At 44.7% G+C, this 27,008-nt stretch overlaps 1 protein-coding gene and 1 long non-coding RNA gene across 2 annotated transcripts in view; both read right to left on the bottom strand.

Moving 5' to 3' along the window:
- The window catches only part of LOC132446222 (integrin alpha-M-like), a 32,243-nt gene extending 8,435 nt beyond the window's left edge, over positions 1 to 23,808 (bottom strand). The window contains exons 1-18 of the mRNA XM_060036387.1: positions 23,649 to 23,808; positions 23,266 to 23,380; positions 9,945 to 10,042; positions 9,337 to 9,407; positions 9,041 to 9,155; positions 8,672 to 8,799; positions 8,088 to 8,233; positions 7,805 to 7,955; positions 7,256 to 7,406; positions 6,734 to 6,804; positions 6,469 to 6,592; positions 5,801 to 5,946; positions 5,061 to 5,213; positions 4,583 to 4,795; positions 4,351 to 4,484; positions 2,189 to 2,334; positions 1,652 to 1,791; positions 232 to 357 (exon numbers count right to left, since the gene is read on the bottom strand). Coding sequence (XP_059892370.1) covers positions 232 to 357; positions 1,652 to 1,791; positions 2,189 to 2,334; positions 4,351 to 4,484; positions 4,583 to 4,795; positions 5,061 to 5,213; positions 5,801 to 5,946; positions 6,469 to 6,592; positions 6,734 to 6,804; positions 7,256 to 7,406; positions 7,805 to 7,955; positions 8,088 to 8,233; positions 8,672 to 8,799; positions 9,041 to 9,155; positions 9,337 to 9,407; positions 9,945 to 10,042; positions 23,266 to 23,380; positions 23,649 to 23,685 — 2,265 coding nt within the window. The 5' untranslated portion in view covers positions 23,686 to 23,808. The remainder of the gene's footprint in view (positions 1 to 231; positions 358 to 1,651; positions 1,792 to 2,188; positions 2,335 to 4,350; positions 4,485 to 4,582; positions 4,796 to 5,060; positions 5,214 to 5,800; positions 5,947 to 6,468; positions 6,593 to 6,733; positions 6,805 to 7,255; positions 7,407 to 7,804; positions 7,956 to 8,087; positions 8,234 to 8,671; positions 8,800 to 9,040; positions 9,156 to 9,336; positions 9,408 to 9,944; positions 10,043 to 23,265; positions 23,381 to 23,648) is intronic.
- Positions 10,049 to 13,359, bottom strand: LOC132446228 (uncharacterized). Its single transcript, XR_009522797.1, has 3 exons — positions 10,505 to 13,359; positions 10,335 to 10,368; positions 10,049 to 10,249 (listed from the first exon to the last, which is right to left on the bottom strand). It is a non-coding gene; the product is annotated as an uncharacterized LOC132446228 (long non-coding RNA).
- Positions 23,809 to 27,008: the final 3,200 nt, after the last annotated feature.

Genomic DNA, 27,008 nt, shown 5'->3' with positions numbered 1-27,008 from the left:
GGTGTGAACCATGGTCACACTTCTGTTCTTAAGTTGACAGTGTTAACCACGGGGAACCAGGCGGCCGTTTATCGAAACGACCTCATCTCTCACGTAATTATGCCCCTGTGTGTTCAGTTCATGGGTTCAGATAACAAGAGGACTTCAAAATGTTAGGGCCGCCCTATCTCGTACACGGAACCAGGTATATAATGAGACAGAGCGTTGGAGTGGAGATGGAGAGGAGCCTACTGGATGGTAGCTGGTGGTGAGGGCTTGCTGGGACAGACTGGGCCTGAGGTTGTCCTTTGAGGGGAGGCCGACGAACGAGAAGGTCAGCTCATTGTACAAGTCGTTCAGAGAGTCATCGGGACAGGGCTGCAATATAAGGGACAATACACAGTTACAACCTGCTCCTTTAGACCGCCGCTGGAACCATTCAAGAGTTGTAAAGTGAAAGAGAAGAAGAGAGCTCTGATGGAGGAACCGGCCCCTCCCTCTCTGCTCCCGCCCTCCCAACACTTTTCTGCCACTCAGAAGTGATGCATAACACGCACTGTGAGTGACAGGCGAGATGGATTCCCCGAACCAATAAGGGAAGAGATGCCCTGATAGTCCAGAATTAGTCTGGCATCAGGATCTCCTACGGAAACTCAATTCCTTTGGAGTCAGTAAAAACATCTTGCTCACTTTCTATTACCCCTATCGAGAGCACCTGTACATTCTCCATAACCTGTTGGTTCCACTCCATTAGCCTCCAAAACAGAAACCGCCTGGAGAGTACGGCCAGAGTCTGCTCTAAGATCATTGGACTTTCAACAAGAACTCTCTCCTCCATCTATGACCAGCAAACACTCCGGTTAGCCAACAGGATCATGCAGGACCCCTCAAACACTCTACACTTGAGTGGCTCCCCTCAGGTCGCTGACTTCGCTGCCCCGGCTGCAGGACACAGAGGAGAAAAGCAACCTATGTTCCCAAGGGTGTTCACCTCCTCAACTCCTCCTAAACCCCCCTACCGGGCTTGTGCCCGCCCAACACAGACTGTTGAAGCCGTAAACTCTGTTTTGCCCTCTCCCTCCCATTAACTGTTCACAATATAACTAACTCGCTGCAATTCATCTCATAATTGTATTCTCACCAGTATGGTATTAATTAATTGATTGCACTTTATATATCTGTCATATTTTACACTTTTTACACTTTTAAGAGTCATTTCTCCATTTATAAACATACACTGTACATATTTTATACATATTTTATATTTTTGTGCATTTGTACACACCTGTGCTTTGTGTGTACTGTCTATCAGGTAGCAACGCTGTGCTTTTGTTTTGTTTTTATGTTTGGACCCAACCTCGTCCTTCGTAATACTGCTGCTCTATGTGTCTTTAATTGCCCCCTGGGGACAAATAAAGCTTTTTTTAATTGAATTGAATTGAAATTATCTCCCCTTTACTTTACTAGTGCTCAATTTAAAATGTATTTAGAGATTTATTACAAAAGGTATCACACAAGACAGCACAGAGCAGCCAAGTACCAAGTGATTAGCTTACCTGATTGACCCCTAAATTGTGTAAATAGGTAATTTGGACCAGTTTTCCCTGGTGCTCCCATTGCACATCACTAACTAACTATCAGTTACCAGCACGGTGCTTAGGGAACCACGTACCTCAATGACCACTCGGTAGGTGAAACATCTTCCTCGCTGGTTGACAGTGAAAGACTCGTCCCGCGTGCGCACATTCGGAGTGAAGTAGGCTCGCTTTCGGATGGCGTCCAGTGACAAAGTAAAATTTATCCCGGCTTGTACTGGAAGACAGTAGAAAGGAAGACCATGTGGAACCAATTTGATTGTCACTACGTCCTAGATGTTATTATCGAAGTTAGTTAACAAAACACAATCCCCCCTTCACCCCTCCTCCTTTTACCTCATATGGTTTGATTTGAACGTTGACGTTGGAAAAGTGTGAAGATGTGAAAGATTTATAGTGTGTGTGTTTCTGCCAATCCCATGAGTGCATATAATCTTGCATGAGAGACCCCATGGGAAATAAAACAAGGGTTATCGCACAAATAAGGCAGTGTAAGGGCCAGCTCTACCAGGTGAGCTAGACAGGGAATGGAACCGCTAACCCTGGCAGTGTTAATGCTTGCTCTACTAGCTGAGCTACAAACTACCACAGGTTTAGGTGAGAGGTTCTGAAACCTGTCTGTAGGACCGAAAGTGGGCCGCTCATTGTGAAGCAGACTTCAGCGGAGACGTTCACCGGGGTGAGGCAGTCAGAGGGGCTGGGTGGTATCTGGGCCGGAGTGAAGGTCACTTGAGCTTCCACCATCACAATGGGTTTGGACCTGAGAGAAAGGAGGCAAAATTTTTTTTCACATATTTCAAACAATAATTCCCCCAAATGAGATCATCTGGATCACTTTCAAAATCAAATTTACTGTCAATAATTAGAAGGGGCAGTCCAGCGATTTAACATTTCATCAGAGCGAGGTTCATCAGAATGAGTCTACAATAGTTTCCCAGCTTTACATGTTTTGCATCACCTTCCTACGTCATCAGTGGGCAGAAGGAAGAGCATATTGACCACAAGCGTTGTGCAAAAGTACAGAGGCATTATGCATTCATTTGAGAAAATGAGTTAACTATCTTTTCTGAGATCAGTTTTCATGGCGACACAAATTCAGCTGTTTTTCTGAATTAACGCGATCCCTTACATTTCTACTTCTAATTAGAATTCTAATTTATTGACGTAAACATTATTTTAATCCAGTTCTGTTTTGGTTTATGTTTCTGACGTTGGGAGATACTCGTGTCCTTAAGTAATATTGATGGTATTGTTATGAGTTTGTCGACTTTGCACACCTCAGGACTTTGGGGTTGTTCAGACGGAAAGCCTGTTTTGATCTGATGTTCTGATCTGACACTCACAACAGTTACACAAAAACGTTGCAAAAAAATGAGTTGGAGTGGGTTGTAACCATGGCGATAACACCTCCCCCCAACTCTTTCCTAAACTCGCAGCTTATTTTTAGATTTTGGGGTGTCAGAAAGACTCGTTTTCTGTAAGGTCTGCCGCAGATCCAAAGATCGGAGTCTGATCTTTGGATTCTAAGATTGAACTTTGCATCACTGGCAACAATCTGGTGTGTAAATAAACCAAGGATTCTGAATTCAACGCTGAATTATTTGTTAGAACGTTACAACACTATCAGAGCTTTGTTTTGCACTGGCTCATGAGAGAAACACAGCGAGAGTAAACATGTCATGTTGGTGTTGGGGATGTATATTGTTAGAGACAAGAGCTGTATTGCAATGAACGATTTCACACATAGCTAAATATTAATTTACTGTTTGAATACAAAATGCGACTTTTGACACTTCCAAAATTATCTTTTAAATGATATGTTATATGTCATTTGCCATTCATTACAGTACATACATTTTCCTAAATAATTTCCTGTGAGGGAAACAAAACTGGTGGACTTGGGCTCACTATGTACTCTGGTTCTGAGTGTGCTCCTCTGCAGCGCAAGAGAGAGGAGCTTGCTGGGGCTGAAGGCACCTGCGCTTTAAAGGAGACATATTATGCCACCAGGTGTGAGTGTGATTAGCCTTACAAGCCGTTTTGAAAATCTGCCCCATATGACATCACTAGTGGGTGTGTCCACCTAGATCGATGCTGGATAGATCAGTCTACCAGCCTACCCAGTGTACTGACGTAACCGTTGCCCATCTATCAAGTACAGATCTAGGTGGACACGCCCACTAGTGATGTCATAGGGGGCAGATTTTCGAAACGGCTTGTTAGGCTAATCACACTAACCCCTGGTGGTATAATATGTCCCCTTCAACACGCTGTATCTGAATGCTACCAATATAGACACCACTGGGTGCAGAGCAAGAGGGCTTCTGGTACAGCTCATTAAAATGCGCCAGAACGAGTTGTTGGGTGTAGGGTGGAGCCTTGTGCAACAGATTGAGAGTTATTTGACAGGGTTGGCCTGTAAAACCATCTCCAACACTTAAAGTGATAACATGTTAACCTGCCGCCAGGGCTCTCTCGAAAATCCATAACAAAAATCAAAGTTTGGCGGCATGATGAAGTGGTATGGGATCAGTTTTGTGTCGGGGAGTCCTTCAGGCATGAATGAGGCCCATCTGAGTGGGCCAGGTGATCCTGAATCCCATTGAAATCATAAATAACAAAATAATAAATAATAATAATTTCTTAAAATATAAAAGATCCCCCCCTTCTCGCTACCTCAACGGGAGCTTCATCTGTCGACCCTATAAGGTGCAGAAATGACCAAACTCTTTTTTGACTGGGTTACAATCATTCAATGCAAACACACTGAAAGTACCTGAGTAGGAACACTTTGCCCTTTGACCCCACTGCTAAATCAGGGAGTCCGTCCCCACTGAGGTCAGAGGAGGACTGGCTGATGGACAGGCCGAAGAACTGCAGTCCCGTTTCGATGTCTGAGCCTGCAACCCTCTACAGAGAGACCGGGACAATCCAGTAGATATTACCAGAGGGAAGGGTCACATTTCAGAAGATGAACGTCAGAACATGACAGAGGTCTGGGTTTCCACCTGCGAGATCCTGGGGTTTATGGTGCCTCTCATGTCGCCGTGGAAGATGTACACGCTGCCTTGGCCCTGGTTCTCCAGCGGGGCCCCGACGGCCAGGTCATAGACCCCGTCCTGGTTGAGGTCAGGGAGGGGAGCCATGGAGGATCCGAACCTCCCTCTCGCCCCCGCTTGTCCTCGCAGGACGACCGGCTCCTCAAACTGGCAGTCCACTCTCTGGCAGGGACACAAGGGTCAGACTGAATCTAGACTCCCATTGGCTGATGGTAATTAGACTAAAGCCCCATTGGCTGATGGTACTTAGGCTATACAACCCCCCATTGGCTCATTGTAATAAGACTACACCCCCCATTGGCTTATGGTGGCTTATGGTAATTAGACTAATCACCCCATTGATTGATGGTAATTAGACTTTACAACCCATTGGCTGATTGTAATTAGACTAAACAGCCCATTGGCTCATTTTAGGGGGGTTACTCACGGAGGCGGTGAGGCGGCAGACGTACACCCGGCCCTCCCAGTCCTCCTCCATGTGCAGAGGGGCGGCGATGAGGACCACTTTGGTGAACATCTGACGGGTGGGATTCACTGCCATGGTCACTATCTCCGCCCCAAAATACTCACCAATCTGAGACTGATTGAAACCAAGCAAAAGCAATAATGATGTTAATAATAATAATAATTGGGAATTATATTGTAGCGGCCGTGGTGTTCAGGGTGCCGCAAGGGATCCGGGGGGGGGGGGGGGTTTGGACCAATTCAAGTTGGGCCTCTGGCGCCCTCCTAGGTCATTTGCGGCGGAGACATTGTGTGGGGTTTGTTTATCTCTGTGGGTGGGTTAGCGTTGCTGTTACTGAGATGTTGTTCCCGACACCGTGACCGAGACGTTCATGTTGGTTGGTTGTATTGGGTGTGTTTTGCCGTGTGTCATGTGTGTGTTCAATGAAGGTGTCGGAGTCGTGCGGTGTAAGGGGCGCGAGAGTCGCATGACCGCTTAACTTGGACTCCCGTCTCGTCCTACCCGCGCTGCTCGTCAACATATGAATAAGCCTCCCCATTGTATAGCCCTTGTCAAACACCGGGATTACACAGATTACATTTAAAAAGCATGAGACCAAATAAAAAGATATTATAAAGGTTTTCTAAAAGCATTTGTACAGCATGCAGTACAAATGCTGCATGCTGGATATTTGTTTTGATGGAGATTTCCTGCTGACAGACCTGCCATGGAGAGGGGTCAACCGTCTGGCCTTTAGAGAGGTCCAAAGATTTAGGATAGACAAACACTACTCCTCTGTGAAGGTATCTCGGCGCCCCTACAATGGTTAGAGGTCCATTTCTGGTATGAGCAACAGCCATGGAGTAGCCTGGATGGACCCAAAAAAAAAAAAAAAAAAGTACCAAACATTATAACAGCCGGCTAGCTCATTAGGACAGAATTCTAGCTCGTTAAGATAGCTTGCTAGCTCATTACGAAAGCTTGCTAGCTTTTTAAGATATCTTGCTAGCTTGTTAGAATAATCTGCTTGTTCCTCCAAGAAAAAGAAAAAAGATTGAAATTGGAGATATGAGACTTATTTTAGATAGAAATCTGAAATAGTCCCATTTCAGAGTCATTGTAAAACGAACACAGGTGCTACATCCCTTAACACTAATTATGATCTGCTCCTTTTTTGTAACAGGGCAATAGTAATAGACTTCAGGGACGGGATTCAATCGGTATATCTACAGTGATTCGCCTCACGCTTCTTACTTATTCTCTAGCTAAGAACCCAGAAGGTCATGATTGGTCAGATCCTGAACAGCCTTGAATGGCGCTGAAGAAGCTAAACTTTCTCACTGGTTCAAACTCCACATTGATCCTTTCACTGTTTCTTAGTGTTTCTTACCTAGATAGCTGTCTTTCTCCACAAACTGTTCGTCCTGTGGAAATGTAAGCTGACCATCAGATGAGTAGCCCTGAAAGCCCCCACTCCAATCATACGCTCCGACAGATGCCATCTGAAACCCACCCTGGAAAGTATGAAGAAGCATTAGGTCACTCTTCGGGACATACTGTATGTATAACTAACCTCTCAGCAATGTGGAGTTGAATTAAGGTTGTTAATGTGTGGAAAAGATTCTTAGTGTTGGTCGATTGAAAGACTTGTTCACCCCCGGGACGAAGGCTGCGCTGAACCCCTCCTGGGCCATCTCCATTATCAAAGAGCCACCTGTCTGAGTTCCTAAAGGGAAGACGTATCATAGTCATGCACCCTCTGGCTTAGCAGCCTTTAAAAACATATGCCTTCCTGGATGCTCCTCCCATGATCAAAATTTATAACATCTATGATGGTCATAACTCCAACCAACATAGGCCTATGCATCATGCATCAGATGTCTTTTAATTCTGTGTTCTGGACTGTATCTTATGGACACACATAAGGCTTGATGGGACTCAGTAAAATACTCTCATGACCCTCTCTGGCATATACCAGAACTGTGACTGATGGATTTCTTTGTATCATTTTTCCTGACCATTTCTATCATCACGTCTTCGTCAAAGAGTTTAGTTGGTGTTAATTAACTGACATGATGAGAATTCGGGAGAATGATCACGCAAAATGATAATCAAATATTGCAATTTTAATAAATACCTGAGATGTATTTTGAGTTTTAGGTGGAGAGACTTCGTACCTTCAATAGAGAAGATGCTTTCCTCCAGTGTGTCCCTGATTTTGTCCAGGGCGTCAAAGTTGCTGACACGGAACACGTGTGTTTCCGATGGTCTGGACGCGATCTTCTCCAGCTCTATTTTCGCACTAGGCAGGTCGAAGGCTCTCCCCACCTATACATAGAAAATAAAGATTAGAACTTTATCAGCCACGCAGAAAAATGTCATTATCGGTAGGCGGAGATACAATCACAACCCTAAATAGCTGTTGAGGCATCTTGATGTTGAGGATCCCCACTCTCAAAATGTGTACAGCTTCAACTGTTAACGCTGCATTAGCCACTGAAGCCACCAGTGTTTGAGCTCCCTGTCCATCTACCATCGGCGCAGTGCTGAAGTCAGATATAAATATAGAACACTAGATACCAGAAAGACATCTAGTCTTCTATATATATCTATGGCCAAAGTGCCAGGAGAAAGGTAGGGTGTGAAGCCTTGTAACATTACCCATCATGCTTTTGTTTCTGAATGCTTCACACTTATTAACAATAACCATTTTAAAAGTCTCTTACCCCGATTGTAAATCGAACGATGCCCTTTGCGTCCGCTCCATTTACTGCATCATATAAATTAACTAAGTCATTTGACTCTCCATCAGTAATCACGATCAAAATCTTCTTTGAGATCCTCCTAGACCCTTTGGATTCTGTGAAGACGCGTTCGCTTTGGAAAGAAATCGACCAGTTGAATGAATATTCCATACTAAAAACCGCAGTCGTTGCTGCACCAGGCTGTGACATTGGGTCCAATGGTTGACCACTACTGTTACTATAGAAACGATGATGATGGACTCACACAACATGCTTGATGGCTAGTGCCGTGAACGTTCCTCCTCCTTGTTGTCTTATTGACGGGATTTTACTTTCCAAAGAGTTGGAGAGGTCAAAATCATCAAAGTGAAAATGAGTATTAGGCCGTCTTGAGTACTGGGTGATGGCGAACTGGAATGAAGACAGACATTTATTTAAAATTAAAGCTATAGCCATACAATGACAAAGCCGTCCCTGGTCCCCTTATTTCAGGCTGATATACAATGCCGAAATATTGTCTAATAATATCATGCCCATCAAAACTAGATAACAATATCGGTTATGAATTGTGGGAACTGAAAAACCAATAGTGGAAATTAAAAAAACAATAGATTCCATTGACAGCACCTAAATCAGAGTAGGTAGCCGATGCTCTTCGTTGTAGGTGCACCATTAAAGGCAGAGCGATCCGATGCAAGTATCTCTGCAGCACCACCATGCCTCCCTGGCCACCCATAGATTCAGGGCTTGGATAATATCACGCTATGTAATACATGGGTGTCATTGTGTGGTTACACATTGACACTGCGGTGGACCTCGAGAAGTGTTCTTATAGACATCCGTCCCTACCCGTGTGCCTCCAGCGCGTAAGGAGCTGACCAAACGCGTGACAAAGACCTTCATGGCGTTGAAGTCCAGAACAGCTACGCTGCCAGAGCCGTCGAGCAGAAAGGCGATGTCCGAAAGGCCAGGACAATCTGTCAATCCAATGAAACCCATGAAATGTGCATGATTAATTTCAGTTTACTGAATTTAATTATGTTTAATTGTGGTACGTTTGTTGAATAACAATATGAATATTTTGCAATGGACAATTCATAAGAGAACATCGGCCTATCTAAAGTGAGCCTCAAATCATCCTGTACACATCATAAACCTTTCCTCTATGAAGAGCTTAATACTAGGAAGTTTCAGCATCAGCATAGCTGACATGTTTACCCTTTAGAATTGATGGTCTTTGCAATTCAGCTCTATTTTGAAAGTTAATCTTCAAGCATAATCCGTTGTATGTGTTGATAGTCTTGCATTCTCTTGTAAGGGTTGGACCGCATGCCTAAACAAAGGAGAAATACGGTTACAAATAGTGTGTTCATTTTTGGAACAATTAAACAATACAACAATGTTTCTTCTCTAAACATCTAACTGTAGACGTTTGGACACTTGCCAATACTTTTTTGCCATCGATGGTTGTTTTTTAAAACAACCATTTAATGTTTAATACATGGACCCCTCACCAAAGTATTTTCAGAGGCTGGGTCCTTCGTCAACGTCAAACCAAGAGACATATTGACGGCGAACACTGGAACTGGAATCAAAAGCACAAGGATAGAAAATTGAAGCTGTGATGACTAAGTGATACCAACATAGGAATGACAGAGAAGAGGTGGAGCAGAACATTAACACTGCCAGGGTGCAGGGTCGAATCCCGACTAGCTCAACTGGTAGAGCATGGTATTGAAACTGCCAAGGTTACGGGTTTGATTCTCATGCTCAGAATGCATTCACTTAAGGTATTGTAATATACTTTGGATGAAAGCATCCACTCAATACCTTTTAATTAAAAAAGTTGTATAAAGTGTAGCATCATGTGGATGTTGCCTTGTGATAAGTTTTTCCGAGGACCAAGATGATAAGCAAGCCTACATAACCTGAATGACAGTAAAAGTAACAGTTAATTAAGTATTGAGACCTTCATCAATAACTCATTTCACTTTTAACTTTTGACCCAGGTCCTATTGGGTCCAATTTACATACAGGCCGCACGTAAAAACACCACTTTTTCATTCAGTCCTGTTCAACAAATGAAAGGTAGCATGTATGATTGTGAATAGAGTGTGATTACCTGAGAGGGGGATGGGTTGACAATTCTTAGTAGTGCAGTTGTAGATTCTGCCTCTTTGCGTTGGGGATGTCTGCAACAGTGGCTCGCTCACCAGTAAGCTTATCAGGGAGAGGGAGATGTTCATATGTTACCATAGGACCAGTATAGAACATATAAGTTGAAAGCGCATGTGGGATTAGTTTAGCTTGATATGAACAAGGGCGTGGCGTTGCAACCCTCAACACTAAGAGGGAGCACCGCTGCTCTCGCCCTTAAACCTCTACGACGAACTGAACAGGAACCTTAAACCTCTAGGAGCCTTAAACCTCTAGGAGCCTCAAACATCTAGGAGCCTTAAACCTCTAGGAGCCTCTAACCTCTAGGAGCCTTAAACCTCTAGGAGCCTCTAACCTCTAGGAACCTTAAACCTCTACGAGCCTTAAACCTCTAGGAGCCTTAAACCTCTAGGAGCCTCAAACCTCTAGGAGCCTTAAACCTCTAGGAGCCTTAAACCTCTAGGAACCTTAAATCTCTAGGAGCCTCAAACCTCTACGAACCTTAAACCTCTAGGATCCTTAAACCTCGAGGAGGAATCAAAACCGTAACCTTGGCAGTTTCAATACCGTGCTCTGCCCTGACCAATTTGGCGCCCCAGGCAAGATTTTTGCTGCCGCCCCCTACCCCTTTGGATCGCACAGTAAATTCGACTACCAATGTTCATACACTCAGATAAGCTGCAAAGCTTTGTCTTTGAGACTCTTTTAATTTAGATAGAAAATTAAACACAAAAAACGTATTACGTTTTGAGTGACTTCAGATTCAAATTATTGTAAATACAATTAAATGTAGTGTGGTTTACATTTTTTATAGCTTGGTTCTAACCAGAGATTAAACAAGCACTCAAGTGAAGTGTAAAAAAAATACAATAATACATTATTGTATGAAAGATATGGGAAATGTAAGATATGCAAACCACAAACTATCCTCCAAATCAGCTTGAAAATAAACACTGCTGAAACAATGGTTACTATGCATTGGATAATTTAAGGATAGTGCCCCAATTTTACTGTGGGTTACAAACTGTTATGGACCTATGTACTTAGCTGACATGTTTTGATTTTCATTGAAGCGTGTGGGTTTGGATTGAGCAGCGGACCAGCTAGGTAAAGAGCTAACATTCCTTTTCTTTTTTAAAAACAAACACTGCATGACTAGTTAACTCTGGTTAAGTTGTTTACACGTAGCTTGGCAACGCGCTACGCCCTGACAACTTTTGGCGGACTATTTGTATTTACTTAATAATAAAACCACATTTAAAACCACATAATGCTTCGATAAGTGAATAAATTAAACTAATAGCCATGTATTAAGCTGAGTTTTGTATAGGGAACAGTTAGCTCCATAGAAATAAAGATAGAAAGATGAACAAGAGCCCGACAAAGTGACCAGTTGGCTATAGCCAGCCAGGTCAACATTAAAGATAAATAAATTAAAGTTACTGTATTTCTGTCTTTTCCCGTTTTTCCTCCTCTTCTTTCTTTCTCTTCCTCCCCTGGGCACCAGAGTGTTTGGGTTTCTTTGACATTGTGATGTGCAAATAGAGAGCTTTCTCCTCTCCGGTCAGAATGAGGGGGGAAACAGAAACTAGGGCGCTCTTTTATTTTACATGTTATTATGTTGTCTAATATTTATTTAGACATAACTACTGGTACTAAGTAATATAAACATTGAAGTTAAAGTTAGATGAATACAGTATGCAAAAAAATAAAAAAATAAATAAAAATACATATTTTTGGCGCCCCCTGCCGATGGATGCGCCTTTAGCATTCGCCTCTGCTGCCTCTGCCCAGGGCCGGGCCTGCTAGACGGGATTCGACCCTGCACCCTGGCAGTGTTAATGTTCTGCTCTACCTCTTCTCCGTCATTCCCATGTTGGTATCACTAAGTCATCACAGCTTCAATTTTCTAACCTTGTGTTTTTGGTTCCATTTCCAGCGTAAACCTCTAGGAGAAAAGTCACCAGGAGCACCAGACTGACTGAACAGGAACCTTCAAATTCTACCGCAAAATATAAAGTAGGCCTACAAAATCTGCATTATAGGCCTACATATATTTTTATCCATCGGGCGTTTAACCTTGACCATAAGTTATAGCCATGGGAATTTCGGCAACAAACTTTTTGGGGGCTCGATTAACTTAATATCTATCTTTTGACCAGTCCAATGGGGAGATATAGGCGTTATCAATCCAATATAAATATAATACCCAAACCCTCAAATAACGATAGGTATCGACAGATAGACCGTGAATAACTAACGAGATCCAAACTTGAGTATGCAGAACAGACTATTGCTTATTTATCAGCCTGTTCTCCAACCTAAACGACAGAATAGACCGTTGGTGTGACCCAAAACTAGCCATATGAGCTCTCACTTGTACAGCGCCCCCTATCGCCTGTTTGAAGAAACAGCAACATGAATGTCACGTATCTCACCGTTGTGCCAAAACAAAATGGATGACATTAGATTTATTCTGTGGACATTTTTAGATAGTTTCAAACTTTTCTAGCGATAAATGGATATTTCCGTTTTGTAATCTTCAGTGAATGTATACAATGTTTAGCCTGTTAGTTAATGCAACGTGTTCTATCGTTGCCATGGTGATTCATATGGATGCCGCTATCCCTGAAACCACTCAGCTTCATGTTGATTGAATCAATGTCTTTGCGTCGATGAGTCGGCTGAGCTGAGTTGAATTCAGTGTTATTATATGTAACTGGTGATGTTCTTTCAAATATTTTTCTCGAGTAACCTGGGGTGACATTTATTCTTATTTGGGACCGACTAGGACGTGTTTTTGTTCACTTTGAATCCACCGAAAGAAATCCATTCTGACATTTCATTTTATAAATAGATTAGATTTATCAAGAAAACCTGCAGATTTCAAGTCTCCAGCCACTCACCAGCTTACACAAAAGACTCACTTGTTCAGAGTTCACCTGGACTGCATAGCCCCCCTTACGCACTTGTATTGTACGTCCTGACACTTAAAATTCACTTTAGGAGGTTTTCTAACATTAATATGAGTTCCCCTAGCCTGCATATGGTCCCCCAGTAGCTAGAAATGGCATTAGGTGTAAAACGAGCACTAGCCATCCTGCTCTGCCTTTGACAAAAGGAATTGTCCGCGATTGTCCCCCGCCGGAGCCACGATGCCGGCTGCCTCAGCAGCACTGGCGGGGCACCCTCCCGCCGCCGCGGGGCACCGCCGCCGCGGAACAGGCCCCGCGGCTCCGGCGGGAAACAATCGCGGTCAACAATCCCTTTCTCCTCCATGTCGCGGTTCAGTCTACTTCAGATTGATGTGGAAGTGGAAGAACCAGAGACGTCAGAGAACCCGACCCAGTCGTTTGAGATTCATAATATCGTCTGGAGGCGCGTTATTCCTCATAATTTGTCTTGAGAGGAACTTAAAATGTAAGCAGCACCCAGGTGGAACTGTCGACACTTAAGTAGTTGCGTTCCGGGTTGTCGTCAGATGGGAGCACTTCCGCCCGCGTCCTCAGATGCAACTTGGATGACGAACTGAGCAGTCGTGTCTTCCTTGTTTCTCACCATTTTCTGTATTTTACAGGTCAGTCGTTGGTTTAAACTATAACATGTCAACCTTCTAAAGCCTTGCTTTATATGTATAACTGTTGAAGAAGTTCGGGTCATGTTTTGTTGTGTTTCTAGCGAACTTAAGAGACTTTAAAATACCGCCGTTGAGTACAATGGCAGGGGTAAATATACCGGAAAGCGCGAAACGGCAGGTCCCGCCGATTATGGGTTTATTTTTCGCCCTGCGTATTGCCTTGCGGGAATGCCGGGCAATTTAAGGGTTTTTGTTTGCACTTTGCACAGTGTTAGTTTTATTTTTGGTCTCCTGTACAACACAGTTCAAATGGGAATATGAGTAATTGTTAAAGGTTCATGGTTACAGATATACAAGTTTGAAAGAAAAATTACTGTTACTGTTACATCCAGAGTCACAACTTGGTTTAGGCTACTTTGTATTGAAAACGTTTAGCTTTCTCTGAGTAATAATTTTGTTTTATTTAAGTGTGTGTGAATCTAGAATAATTGTCAACTACATGTTGTATTCAAGTACAGTGGATTAATGCCGTTTATTGCACTACATTATTATTGATGCTTTAACTCACTTAAACAGGTGAATGTAAATGAGTACGTTGCTCAAGTAGAGTTAAGTGGACTAATGGAGAATATTGAATGTACACGAGCTATAACATGAATGTGCATTAGAATAGTATGTACAATGTAGTTAATATTTGATGCACTTAAAGGGAAACTTCACTCATTTCCATTAAGCTTTGTATCGTTAGAAACCCACTCATATTTTTGAATGGTTGTGCATCATTCCCTTATTTTCTGGAGGGACTGGAGAGATCTGTATCGTTCTCCAACACTTCCTGTTTAAGATGACGCAATATGGCGATTTTTGCGTTGAAGTAAATAGGAAGTGTAAGAGGGGAGGATTCTCGTAAGACTACAAGCACTAGTCCCACCCCTCTATAGGGGGTGGGACCCACTGACGCTACAGACCTATTAGAGCAGTGCCAGTGGGTGGGACTTCACCAGCAGAAACTAACATCCACAGCGTCTGAAGCTAAGCTAACAGAGGCTGTTGATAAAACTGAAGTACAATGGCGGAAGGTACTGGATCTGACATAGAAGATGGCACCATGCAAAAGTTCACCATTTCGAAAGAAATACAAACAAGGACTAATTCACTGAGTTCACCAACTAATACTCTTCACTAGAAATGTTGTGTTAAATGATTTTCAAGCAGTCTTGCGGTATCTGCTTGGTAGATGGAACAGCGAGGTGTCTGATAGGCGGAGATCTAGATAAGCGGGAGTGGCCAGCGAAGTTGGGCATCGTGGTGCATGGTGGGAGTTGTTGTCTTCAATCCACGCGCCAAAAAGTCACTTTCTGCCTTTTCTCGGTCAAGACGGAACCAAATTAGAATTTTATTTTATTATTCGACTACATATAGGACCCAATTTCTATACATATTCATGCCTCCACCGGTGAAATGCTCCTTTAAACAGTTGAAGACTGAACAAGAGACACTCAGAGAAATGTTTGTATTTTATTTGAGAACTTGAATAGAGACGCAACTTGGATGACGAACTGAGCAGTCGTGTCTTCATTGTTTCTCACCATTTTCTGTATGTTACAGATTTTTTTATTGTTGCCGTGGCACCCAATCCTGGGACCCGTAACATAATGTATAATATGATATTATTTAGATATAGAGCTCCTAGCAAAAGCTGTGTGTGCCTCGCCATTGCGATACATCCACTGTAAACATGGGCGCATGGTACCGTGGCCGCAAGCTGCTCAGGGCAACACCCCCACCATCCACCTTGACCCGCTCTAAAAAACGGCATGTTTGTGGAAAGGACTGGCTGTTATTCTGCACCGAGGCTGAATTTCTTGAAGTCTTCAAATACTGTATTAAGGGCCCACTAACACCTATAAATAAGCATCCATGAAGTAGCATGCCATGGGACCTTTAATGTACACACTTATTGTTTGTTTAACATCATGGCACTTGAAAAACACTACTTAGCATTGTGTAGCATCCAGCGTTCACGCTAGACTTTTTCTTGGGCGGAGAAATGTCAGACACCAAATTCTGCGACGAAAAGTGTGACCCCGGGGGGCGCTGTTGCATATTTTTTGCAATATGCACAAGTTTGAAGCGATGACAAAAACATAAATAAAACATAAGATCTCCCCCCAAACCAATTACCTTTTAATTAAAGGTGCTTAATAAATACAATTATTTTGATTTGATTAGCATTTTACAGACCCATACAATGATGGCGTTTAGTACGGTCCTTCACCGTTGCTTCTTTACCCATAAAAAACTTCAGTCAGTGTTAAATTGTGCTGATTTACCTTTGAGCATTTCCTGTTATAGGCTACTGTGTAAAACGCTGTTTAGAATTAATGTTAGTATCAAGAAAAGAAAGACCCTCACCCACCGGTGGGGGGGAGATCTTATGTTTTATTTATCTTTTTGTTTTAATGCAAACGTGCATGTTGTAGAAAACTACTTCAAAGAACATCAATGGGGCACTATTAGTCTGTGTATCGTAGGCCTAATTTGAAAAACAACAACTAAGTTACCTGATATCAGTCATTCACAAATAAAGCGGTTTTACAAGCATGTAGTTGTATATACAGTACATTTCTTATTCTGTGTGCAAAGTCAACCCGCATGTGCTTTTTGGTCCTGATCCTTTGGACACCCAGGGCCCGCTCTCCCAATATCATCCCACTGCAGACACAAATGGGCGTTCTCGTGTGGTGGGGGTTCCCGTTTATGCAGACTGGAACGCCCCCTTCTTATTCTTCGTCGCCTTTCTCTCTGAACTGTATTAAATGTCAAAGTGTACTACTCCGAAACCATATGAATAGTGTTGTATTAAACTTCAAAGCTTTTCAAATCTTATTTGGAAAATAACTTCACATGGTGTTGTAATGATATCAACATCAGTTATTAGACCGTCACGCTGAGCATGCGCAGTTGGACTGGCGCGCTGCATGTTGATGTCAGTTCCGGGTTAAGAACACGACAAGGCGAGTTATTGTTACCTCATGTATGCGTCATGAATATGAAGGCCTTCACTTCAAGCTACTTACTGTGTGTTTATTAAAGCACGGTGAGCAGCTAAGAGCTCCGCTAATAACCCACGGAGAGGACATTGGTAGCCTATTTACTTTCCGGGAGAGAAAGAGGACATACCAACGCAAAGATGCAAGCATTACAACCACCACCCAGCCTTCAGTTGACAGGTAATGTGGCTGAGAATTGGAGGAGATTTAAACAACGCTTTATGTTGCACCTGACGGCGATCGGGGCGGACGAGAAGAGCGCTAAGATGAAGGCGTCAGTTTTCTTGCATGTTGTGGGTGAAAAAGCGCTGGAGGTATATAATAACTTTCAGTTCCAAGACGACGCGAACAAAATGGAATTGGATAAAAAACTTCAGAAGTTTGAGGATTACTTAAAAGAAACGTGACATTCGAGAGACACAGGTTTTTCACGTGGGTGCAGAAAACGGGAGAAACTGTTGATCAACATGTAACGGACCTGAGGAACCGAAGCGAGACGTGTGAGTTCGGAGAGCTGACTGACTCGTTGATAAAGGACAGACTTGTGTGCGGGATTCCAGATAATAGTCTAAGAGAGAGGCTGTGAAGGGAACAAGATTTGGACCTAGGAAAAGCACTAGGAATGTGTAGAGCAGCAGAAACGGTGAGAACACAAGCAATAGAGCTGTTTAGTGAAAGCTGCAACGTGGATGCTGCAAGAAGAGATGCAAACAGAGCAGTCAAGAAGAAGAGCACGGCTCCCGACGTAAATACACCGGTGCGCAGAGACGCAAAGGGAAGGTCATGTGATCGATGTGGCACGCAGCATGCTCCCAGAAGATGTCCCGCATATGGTAAAGTATGTCACAACTGTAGCAAATAGAACCATTATGCACAGCAATGTAAAAACCAACAGAGCAAAGTTCATGCAGTGGATGAGAGTGACTGATGAGTTTTATGTAGATGTAGTGACAGAACAGAACACAGAAAAAAAGGACTGGATGTTGACACTGAAAGTAAATGACACACACATTGCATTGAAACTAGACACTGGAGCAGGCAAATGTGATGTCAGAGGCAACGTTCAACAACATCAGACCCAGACCTAAAGTGCATGCAACAAAAATGAAAGTACATGGATATTCAGGAACAGCTATACCTGTGAAAGGAAGATGCTTGGTGGAAGTGACACACGAGGACAGAGAACGCACACTCGCATTTGTCGTGGTGCACAGAGACGTGCAGGCCAAATTAGGTTTAGCTGCTTGTGAGAGACTGAACCTGGTTAAGAGAGTGCTTGTGGTGGAAAGGGAAGGAGAAACAGTCTATGATGAACTGATGGAAGAGTACAGTGACCTGTTTCAGGGTCTCGGATGCCTTCCTGGAGAACACACAATCAGAGTGGATAAAAATGTGCCACCAGTTATTTACCCATGTCGAAAAGTGCCATTTGCTCTTCAAAAGCCACTGAAAACTGAGTTGGACAGGATGGAAAGCCTCAATGTGATCGAAAAGATTGATGAGCCAACTGACTGGGTGAGTTCGCTTGTTATTGTAGAAAGGAAAAATGGCAAGCCTAGAGTGTGTATGGATCCCAGAAACTTGAACAGAGCAATACAAAGAGAACACTTCAAACTTCCCACAAGAGAAGAAATAATGTCACAGTTTGCAAATGCAAAGTACTTCAGCAAGCTAGATGCATCATCCAGATTTTGGCAGATGAAGCTGTGTACATTCAACAGCCCATTCGGTAGATATAAGTTTCTTTGGTTACCATTTGGCATAGCTTCAGCACCTGAGGTGTATCATAAGACAATACACATGATCTATGAACATCTGGAAGGAGTGGACACATCCATGGATGACATCATAGTATGGGGAAGTACGAAAGCTGAACACGATGAGAGGCTAAAACAAGTTCTCAAGGCAACAAGAACAGCAAACTTGAAGCTGAATAAAGAGAAATGCCAGCTTGGGGTTAAAGAACTAACATTAGTGGGGGACATCCTGAGCAGCGAGGGCATCGGACCAGATCTCAGGAAAGTGTCTGCAATAGAAAACATGCCAAAGCCACAATGTAAGAAGGACATACAGAGATTTAATGGCATGATAAACTACATGGGATAATTCATACCCAATCTCTCTGAACGCATGGCACCTCTGAGGCAGCTGACTGAAAAGAAGTCATGAGAAGTCATGGAAAGAACTGAAGACACAGCTCAAATTAGAACCAGTTCTGAGGTTCTATGATCCAGTGAAGCCCATCAAAATCTCATCAGATGCTTCACAGAGTGGGCTCGGAGCTGTTCTTTTACAAAAATATGATGACTGGCAACCAATTGCATATGCATCGCGTTCAATGACAGACGCAGAGACACGATATGCACAAATTGAGAAAGAACTGCTCAGCATAACATATGCCTGTGAAAGATTTCACCAGGTTGTTTCAGGACAGAACATAAGCGTTGAAACTGACCACAACCCGCTGATCGCATTGTTTCAAAAGCCGCTCAATGACTGCCCACTGAGAATACAGAGGATGATGATCTGGCTGCAAAGCTACTCGCTGAATGTAATGTATACCCCGGGCAAGCTGATGTACACAGCGGACACATTGTAAAGAGCAGTTGACCCACAGGAGCCGACGCACACTAAGATGAGTGATGACGTGGATGTTTATGTGAACTTGATCACAAAGGCACTGCCAGTAGCAGACGCGAAAATGGAGCTCATAAGAACAGAGACAACAAGAAAATACACGGGCATCTTGGGATTGAAAAATGTAAGAAAAGGGCACGTGAAGTGATGTACTGGCCTCGAATAAACCAGGATGTGGCAAATGAGGTGGCAAACTGCACAACATGTTTGATGCCCTGTTTGTTTGATGCCCTGTTTGAGATATCACACAAGCAATAGAGCTGAGCCACTTAAGCCGCACACAGTGCCTGACAGACCATATCAAAGGGTAGGCGCTGACCTATTTGTTTCTGCAGGGAAAGACTAAATTGTGGTGACAGACTATTATTCCCTGTATCCAGAGGTCTGTTAACTGCACACTACAACAGCAGAGGCTGTTATAACGTCTATGAAGGCCATATTCTCCAGACATGGTGTGCCAAGCGAAGTCTTTTCTAGCGCCAGTTTTGCACGCTTTGCAGAAGAATGGAGCTTTGTACACACAACGTCAAGTCCTCACTACCCGCAGTCTAATGGTTTGGCCGAAAAGTCGGTCCAGACTGTGAAGAGGTTGCTGTGTAAAGCAAAAGACATTGGAGCTGACTTTTACCAAAGCCTGCTTGTGTACCGCACAACGCCACTAGAGTGCGGTATTTCACCAGCACAACTCCTAATGGGACGTCGCCTTAGATCCAACCTGCCCATTCAGGAGAACTTGCTGAAAACGAAGGAGGGGGGAAAAGTACAGAGGTTCAAGGAGCAGCAAAAAGCAAAACAGAAATTCTACTATGATAAAGGAACACAGAACCTACCTGAACTGCATACTGGTGATTATGCGAGGCTCAAAGATAAAACAAATACATGGTCACAGAAAGCAACTGTTATAAATGAAGTGCATCCAAGGTCGTACACCATTAAAACAGAGGAGGGAGCAGTGCTGAGACGGAACCGGCGAGACATTATGGGACCAGCCACAGCAGATCAAAGAGGTGATGCCGCTGCTGAACAACCTGGACACTCGGATAGCTCATCACCTGAGGCACCAGTTCCAGTGCAAGACTTGCCCTTCAGAAGAAGTTCCAGGGCTGTGAAGCCACCACAGAGGCTTAACAGTTTTAGGGGATCATGAGTATTGCTGTAAAGTTATGAGTTTATACTTTCCCTGGAATATTCTAATGTTCTTACACTGCAGTTGAAAAGGTTTAAATAAGTAACTATTGCAGTTAATAATTACAGTTCATAAGAGTTAAAGATAAGTATTGAAAAACGAAGTATGTGTTGTCTATGTAAATGTTTTACATTCTCATTTTAAGAGAGGGAGATGTAATGATATCAGCATCAGTTATTAGACCGTCACGCTGAGCATGCGCAGTTGGACTGGCTGATGTCAGGTCCGGGTTAAGAATGCGTCAAGGCGAGTTAGTGTTACCTCATGTATGCGTCATGAATATGAAGGCCTTCTCCTCAAGCTACTTACGGTGTGTTTATTAAAGAACCCAGCTAAACATTACAGGTGTGTCTTTTTACAATTTATTCGTTACCAGCATTCGTAGTGTTGATCAGCAGTAAAATAGTCAGCCAAAGACGTTGATGTCACTTAACAACCGAAGACGCTGGGGTTGACAAGTTACCGGACTAATACCCATGCAAGTGAACGGAGCATTCCAAGTCATTGAGAAGACCTGTGTAATAAAGGCCTATACTATTTCTGTTGATGGCATAGATTTCTCCTCAGATTAGGCCAATAAAGCAATGATAACAAAAACAAAAACGCTCCATCAAAGGCCCGGGTCGGGTCAATCAAAACCCTCATTGTTGAACATGAATTGGCTAAACAAATGACCACTGTAGCATATTTAAATACAATTCAAATTGTGCAGAGAATTATTTCCATTGGTCATTCTCAGGGGCGCAACTGCCTACTTTCTGGGGGGTATGCAGACACATAGCAGGCGCTATGTGATGCCCCTCTTTGATCTGGGCACAAATTTGACCTAACACACACAAAAAAATCATTTTGAGTGCACCAGGACAAATATCCGGTGTTTTTTTTAAAGGCAGCCTTTTTAAGATGCTCTGCCAGTGTAACATCATACCGATCAAGGATACCCAGAAAATTTCCATTTCTAGGATTTCCTAGCTGTGTCCCCCTCAGTTGGAGGTTTCCTTCTGCAAGGAAGAGTATGCAGTCGATCACTGGAGTCAACAGGCTCTCTGCAATTCGCTATCAATAGTTTTACCTAGGCATAAGCAGGATGCCAATTCTTTCCACATCAGATAAGCATTTATGTGGTAACCACTTGTTTCATGGTGCTTCAGTATCTTTGAAAGACACTGCCAGTTATTATACCCCACCACAAGGCGCGTGTCAGCAACTCTAGCTTCACTACCATGTGCAACTAATTATTACAGCAGGACATGTTTCTTTATTGGAGGACGAATTGAACCTTTTGATATAATAAATCGAGATTTTGGGGTTGGCTTTACATAATCAGGTGATCCTGACAACCATTATTTAACAAGCGCTCCAGCCTACAAATGCCTTCATCTTACCAATTACTACTTTTACTTCTGTCTCGCTTATATCATTCACACAAAACTCATGCTCCATGCTTTGGTCGTTAACAGCCCATGTTTGAGAAACAAACCTCATTTGACTGTACTGAAATGCAGGGAAATAAATAGTACATATCATCTTTTTTTTGTTTTGATTATGGATCAGCATTTGTTCAGTGTTTGGTTAATTAGGGTAAGGGTTAGCTTAATCTATGAGTTTCAGACATATTTAGACAAGGGTAAAATCTTTAGACCAGGGTTAGTTCTATAGACAGGGTTAGATCTTTAGACCAGGGTTAGATCTGTAGACCAGGGTTAGAACCTTAGACAGGGTCAGATATTTAGACCAGGGTTAGATTTATAGACCAGGATTAGATCTTTAGACCAGGGCTAGTTCTTTAGACAGGGTTCAATCCTTAGTTCTATGTATCCTAAGACCAGTGGTGGGCAGTAACGCATTGCAAGTAACGCAAATTAGTAAAAAAGTAAATTTTTCGGGTAATGAGTCTGTAATTTTACTCTTACTCGAGTAAATATTTGATTTTGAATTCTACTCTTTACTCAATTACATTTTCCATTGTGCCTTCATTAAAACAAGTATTTTGATAAAGACATTATCTTCGTTGACTGTACATACAAGCGTACACGTTAGCAATGCACCCTCCCTAGGTTGCAACATTGTTGCAATTCCATAGCCGAGGAGACGAGTCGACCGTTACGTTGGGACTGAGGACTAGAAACGCATGGATGCAGACGCGCAGGAAGATATTTTCGCCAGGGGGTGCGGAGTTAGATACTATGTTACACTGTATTCTGCAGACCACTCACAAACTTGTTCGGCATTGTCGTGTCTGGCTCTGTGAGTGTGCGTCCATGCTATGTGCATAGGCTGGATAAATCTGGTTGCCCAATCAGCCAACCAAGTCAGTCTTGTTTGTGTTTAATTGGTTGTGTTCCTACAAAGCTCTTGCCTTTTGTCACATGCACAGAGCTTAATGCAAATTTGTTTGAAATGAAATTACATTTTTTGTTGTCCATATTGCTTTTGTTGTACAACTTGTGAAGAAATGTTTTAGGAGTGCATCTCTTTCTCTCCCTCACTCACGCATTCTAACACGTTATGTCTTTTTCACTGATCCAAGCATTCCAATACAAAAATGTAAATTAACTTGTAATTTGAGTAACTTTAAAATAAAGTACTTTTTTACTCTTACTAAAAGTAAATTTTGAAGGAAGTAATTTTACTTTTACTTGAGTCTAGATTTTCAGTACTCTACCCACCACTGCCTAAGACAGTGTCAGATCTTTAGACCAGGGCTACTTCTATAGAAAGGGTTATAGTTAGATCTTAAGACAGGGTTAGATATTTAAACCAGGGTTAGTTCTATAGACAGGGTTAGAGTTAGATATTAAGACAGTGTTAGACCAATATCATCTTCTCTCACCCAGATCCCGTCTGGACGACCTTGTATCCAAACCATCCAGAAGGATCGCCAGAATTTGTAGTCAACGTTTGCCAGGCTGGGGAATCCACGTTAAAGGCTTGGGACGCCTGCAAGCCTGAAAAAAAATTAATTATCTGTGTGTGTGTGTGTGTGTGTTTGTAGTGTATGTGTCTTAGTTCAGTTAGAACTTTGCAGGATGTGTGAACTGATTTCCTCTAAATACAGACTTCACAACACACAACGAGCCACACAAGAAAATAGTTCATGCATCATGAGCCCAATAATCACATAGGCAACACAATAATCAACTAAAGTCTTAAGAATCAAGACAGGATAAGGACTAAAATGACAAAATAGCACACTGTTTAACGCGTCTTTGTTACCTGAGAAGCACACTACAAGAGTGATCATCCAGTCCATCACGGTTGTATTTTCGCTCCCCAGACTGTGTGCAGGGAGAGAGAAGTGGGAGCTGTAGAACGCAGAAGGCTGAGCGGTAGCTGGCGCGGGGCGGGCTCTTTCTGTTACCCCATCACAAAAGAGACACCCCGTGTCCGGCCACCAGGTCACGGTTGGGATGCAACGCCCCACGATAGAATTCAGGGGCTGGGCTGGGAAGAGGAAGTGGGCTGCTATGAGAAATAATAAGTGCAGCTGAACTGGATCCCTGGCCCTGCTCACAGCTACAGGCGCTGTCAGAGAGCCTCGTATCTGATGCGAAGGGGACATTGCAAATAGAATTGTCCGGCCCTAATGTATATACATTTATTTTATTCCCATAACATTGAAATTTAGGGTAGTGGTTCTCAACTGGTTTGGCCTTGGGACCTACATATTACATGGTCATTATGTCGCCACCCATCTTTATTCAAACCAAGCAAATTTATGTCAGCAGACATTTCTTCATGCACCTACCTATTGTAACATTCAACAGTAGCCGCGTTTACATGGACACATCTGTTCCGCATAGATTTCTATGCGGAATAGAAAATGATCATATTGTAACGACCTCGCCGGTGACATAATCATGTCGAGTCATTAGTAATTGATCGTAGTTTTTAATCAACCAAAACCAGGTCACTGAAAAACCCGTAACAATGTAAACAACCGCAGAAAACCGACACACACACAAACCCCCGGTTACCCCGGCAACACGGTCTCACTCGCGTGCAGGCCCCCACCCTGATTGACAATAAGAACATTACAATACATGCACATAGAACAACTGGCATAACGGACAATGAAATACAATGCAACACATAACACACAAACTATTTAATTGTCCCAGGGTCGCTACATTGCCTCCCCCCTTCAAAGTTCCTCGTCCTCGAGGGAACAAACAAAGTCCCGGAAGCGACCCGGCGCTCTCCTCTCCCTACGAGGCCGCGTTGGGGCCACGGGGGGCTGGGGAGAAGCGCCTGGGGGCAAGAGGGGCCCACGAGTGTCAGGCCCGGGGGCGGGCAGGGGGAAAGGGAGGGGCGGGGCTGGGGGCCAAGTTGCTGACTGTGGTGATCGACAGGGAGGGGAGACAAGGATAGGGTTAGGTGAGGACCCAGGGCCAGAACACTGAGGTGTGCGTGTCCGGGGCCCATTCGCACCGGTGCGGGGAGCTGCAGGGCTCGCTGGAGCAGGTTGAGGGGTGGCGGTGCCTCGATAAGGGGCCAACCGGTCTCTGTGGAGAGCCACCCTCCTTCCCCGAGGTGGTAGCTGGACCCTGTACACCACCTCCCCCATCCTCTCAAGGACCCTGCATGGCCCGATCCACTCGCTATCGAGCTTTGGGCATCTTCCCTTCTTTCTTTGCGGGCTGTAGGTCCAGACCAGCTCCCCAGCCTCAAAGTGCCTGCCACGAGAACGCACATCATAGTTCCTTTTCTGCCTCACCCCTGCGCTCAGCAGCTGTCCCCTGGCGAAGGAGTGAGCCGTCTCAAGGCGGTCCTGGAGTCTCCTGGCATACTCTGGGCCGGGAGGAACAGGGGGAGAATCGGGCGGCCGGCCAAACGCCAGGTCAGCTGGGGTGCGAAGCTCCCTGCCCAACATCAGCAGAGCAGGTGTGCAGGACGTCGACTCCTGGACAGCTGACCTGTATGCCATGAGCACCAGAGGCAGATGATTGTCCCAATCCCGCTGATGGTCAGCCGAGACAATGGCCAGCTGCTGCTCCATACAGCGATGAAATCGCTCCACCAAGCCGTCACTCTGTGGGTGCAGGGGGGTAGTACGGGTCTTCTGCATGTCCAGCCTGCTACATAAAGCCGCAAAGACACGGGATTCAAAATTTCTCCCCTGGTCACTGTGGATGGACTCCGCTGCCCCAAAACGGCTAATCATCCCCCCGACCAAAGCGTCCGCTATGGTCTCCGCCCCCTGGTCAGGCAGAGCGTACGCCTCCGGCCACTTGGTAAAATAGTCCATGGCCGTGAGGACATACTTGTTCCCCCTCTCTGTGCAGGGTAGCGGGCCCACCACATCCACCCCAACCCTCTCCATAGGGAACCCCACAGGGAACTGCTGTAGCTGGGCATGGGACCTTTCCGTGGGGCCTTTGCGGGCTGTGCAGCCATCACAGCGGCGACAGAAGTCCTCGACGTCCCTCTTGTGCTGCCCCCAGTAGAAGCCAAGGCGGAGGCGACGCAGGGTCTTTGTCACCCCAAAGTGACCTGAGCCCACGGCACCATGGACCGCTTGAAGCACTTCCCCACGCAGAGAGTGAGGCACCACCACCTGCCACCTCACCTCTCCGGTGGCGGGTTCCTTCCAGGCCCGCTGAAGCACGCTATCCCACAGTCGCAGGGCCTCGAACATAGCCCACAGTCCCTTGGTGACCAGGGAGAGAACGGACACTTCTTCCCATGGGGGCCGCCGCTGTTGGTCCAACCACTGGAGCACTGGTCGAAGGTCTGCGTCCTCCTCCTGCTGCCGTCTCCATCCTGCGGTGTCGACCTCCCGGAGCTCACAGCAGACTGGGGACGCCACCTCCACCGCAGAACATCCCTCCTCCTGGCTGCACAGCTCCTTCTCACGGCTCTCCCTCCTTTCACAGTTGCGGCAGCCATCCTGACTGCAGGGGCGTCGGGAGAGGGCGTCTGCATTAGCATGGCGTACCCCTGCCCTGTGCACCACACTGAAGCTGTAGGACTGCAGCTCCTCGATCCACCGTGCGACCTGCCCTTCTGGCTCCTTGAAAGACATGAGCCACTGGAGCGCGGAGTGGTCGGTCCTTACAGTGAAGTGACGGCCACAGAGGTAATATTTGAAGTGGCGTACAGCTCTAACGATGGCCAGCAGCTCGCGGCGAGTGACGCAGTAGCGGCGTTCAGCTTTGTTAAATGTCCTGCTGTAATACGCCACCACCCGCTCCCCTTCCGGCCCCTCCTGTGCCAGCACGGCGCCATTGCCAACGTTACTAGCGTCCGTGTCCAGGATGAAGGGCAGGGCAGGGTCAGGAGGGGAGAGCACCGGGGCTTTGGTGAGAGCTCCCTTGAGTGTCTCGAAAGCAGACTGGCAATCCTCTGCCCACACAAACTCCCTGTCCTTCTGTAGCAGGCGGAACAGGGGAGCGGCCACACAGGAGAAGCCCCTCACAAAGCGTCTGTAGTAAGACGCCAGTCCGAGGAAGCTTTTCAGCTGTCTGGTGTCAGTGGGGGTGGGCCAGTCCTGGACAGCTTGCACTTTGTCCTCCATGGTGCTAATGCCTTCTTCCCCCACCCTGTGCCCAAGGAAAGTTACCTCTCTCCTCAGGA

This window comes from Gadus macrocephalus, chromosome 18 (genome assembly GCF_031168955.1).
Source record: "Gadus macrocephalus chromosome 18, ASM3116895v1".
In the NCBI taxonomy this organism is placed as follows: Eukaryota; Metazoa; Chordata; class Actinopteri; order Gadiformes; family Gadidae; genus Gadus; species Gadus macrocephalus.
Note: the sequence above shows the minus strand (reverse complement) of the source record. Positions and strands in the feature narration are given on the sequence as shown.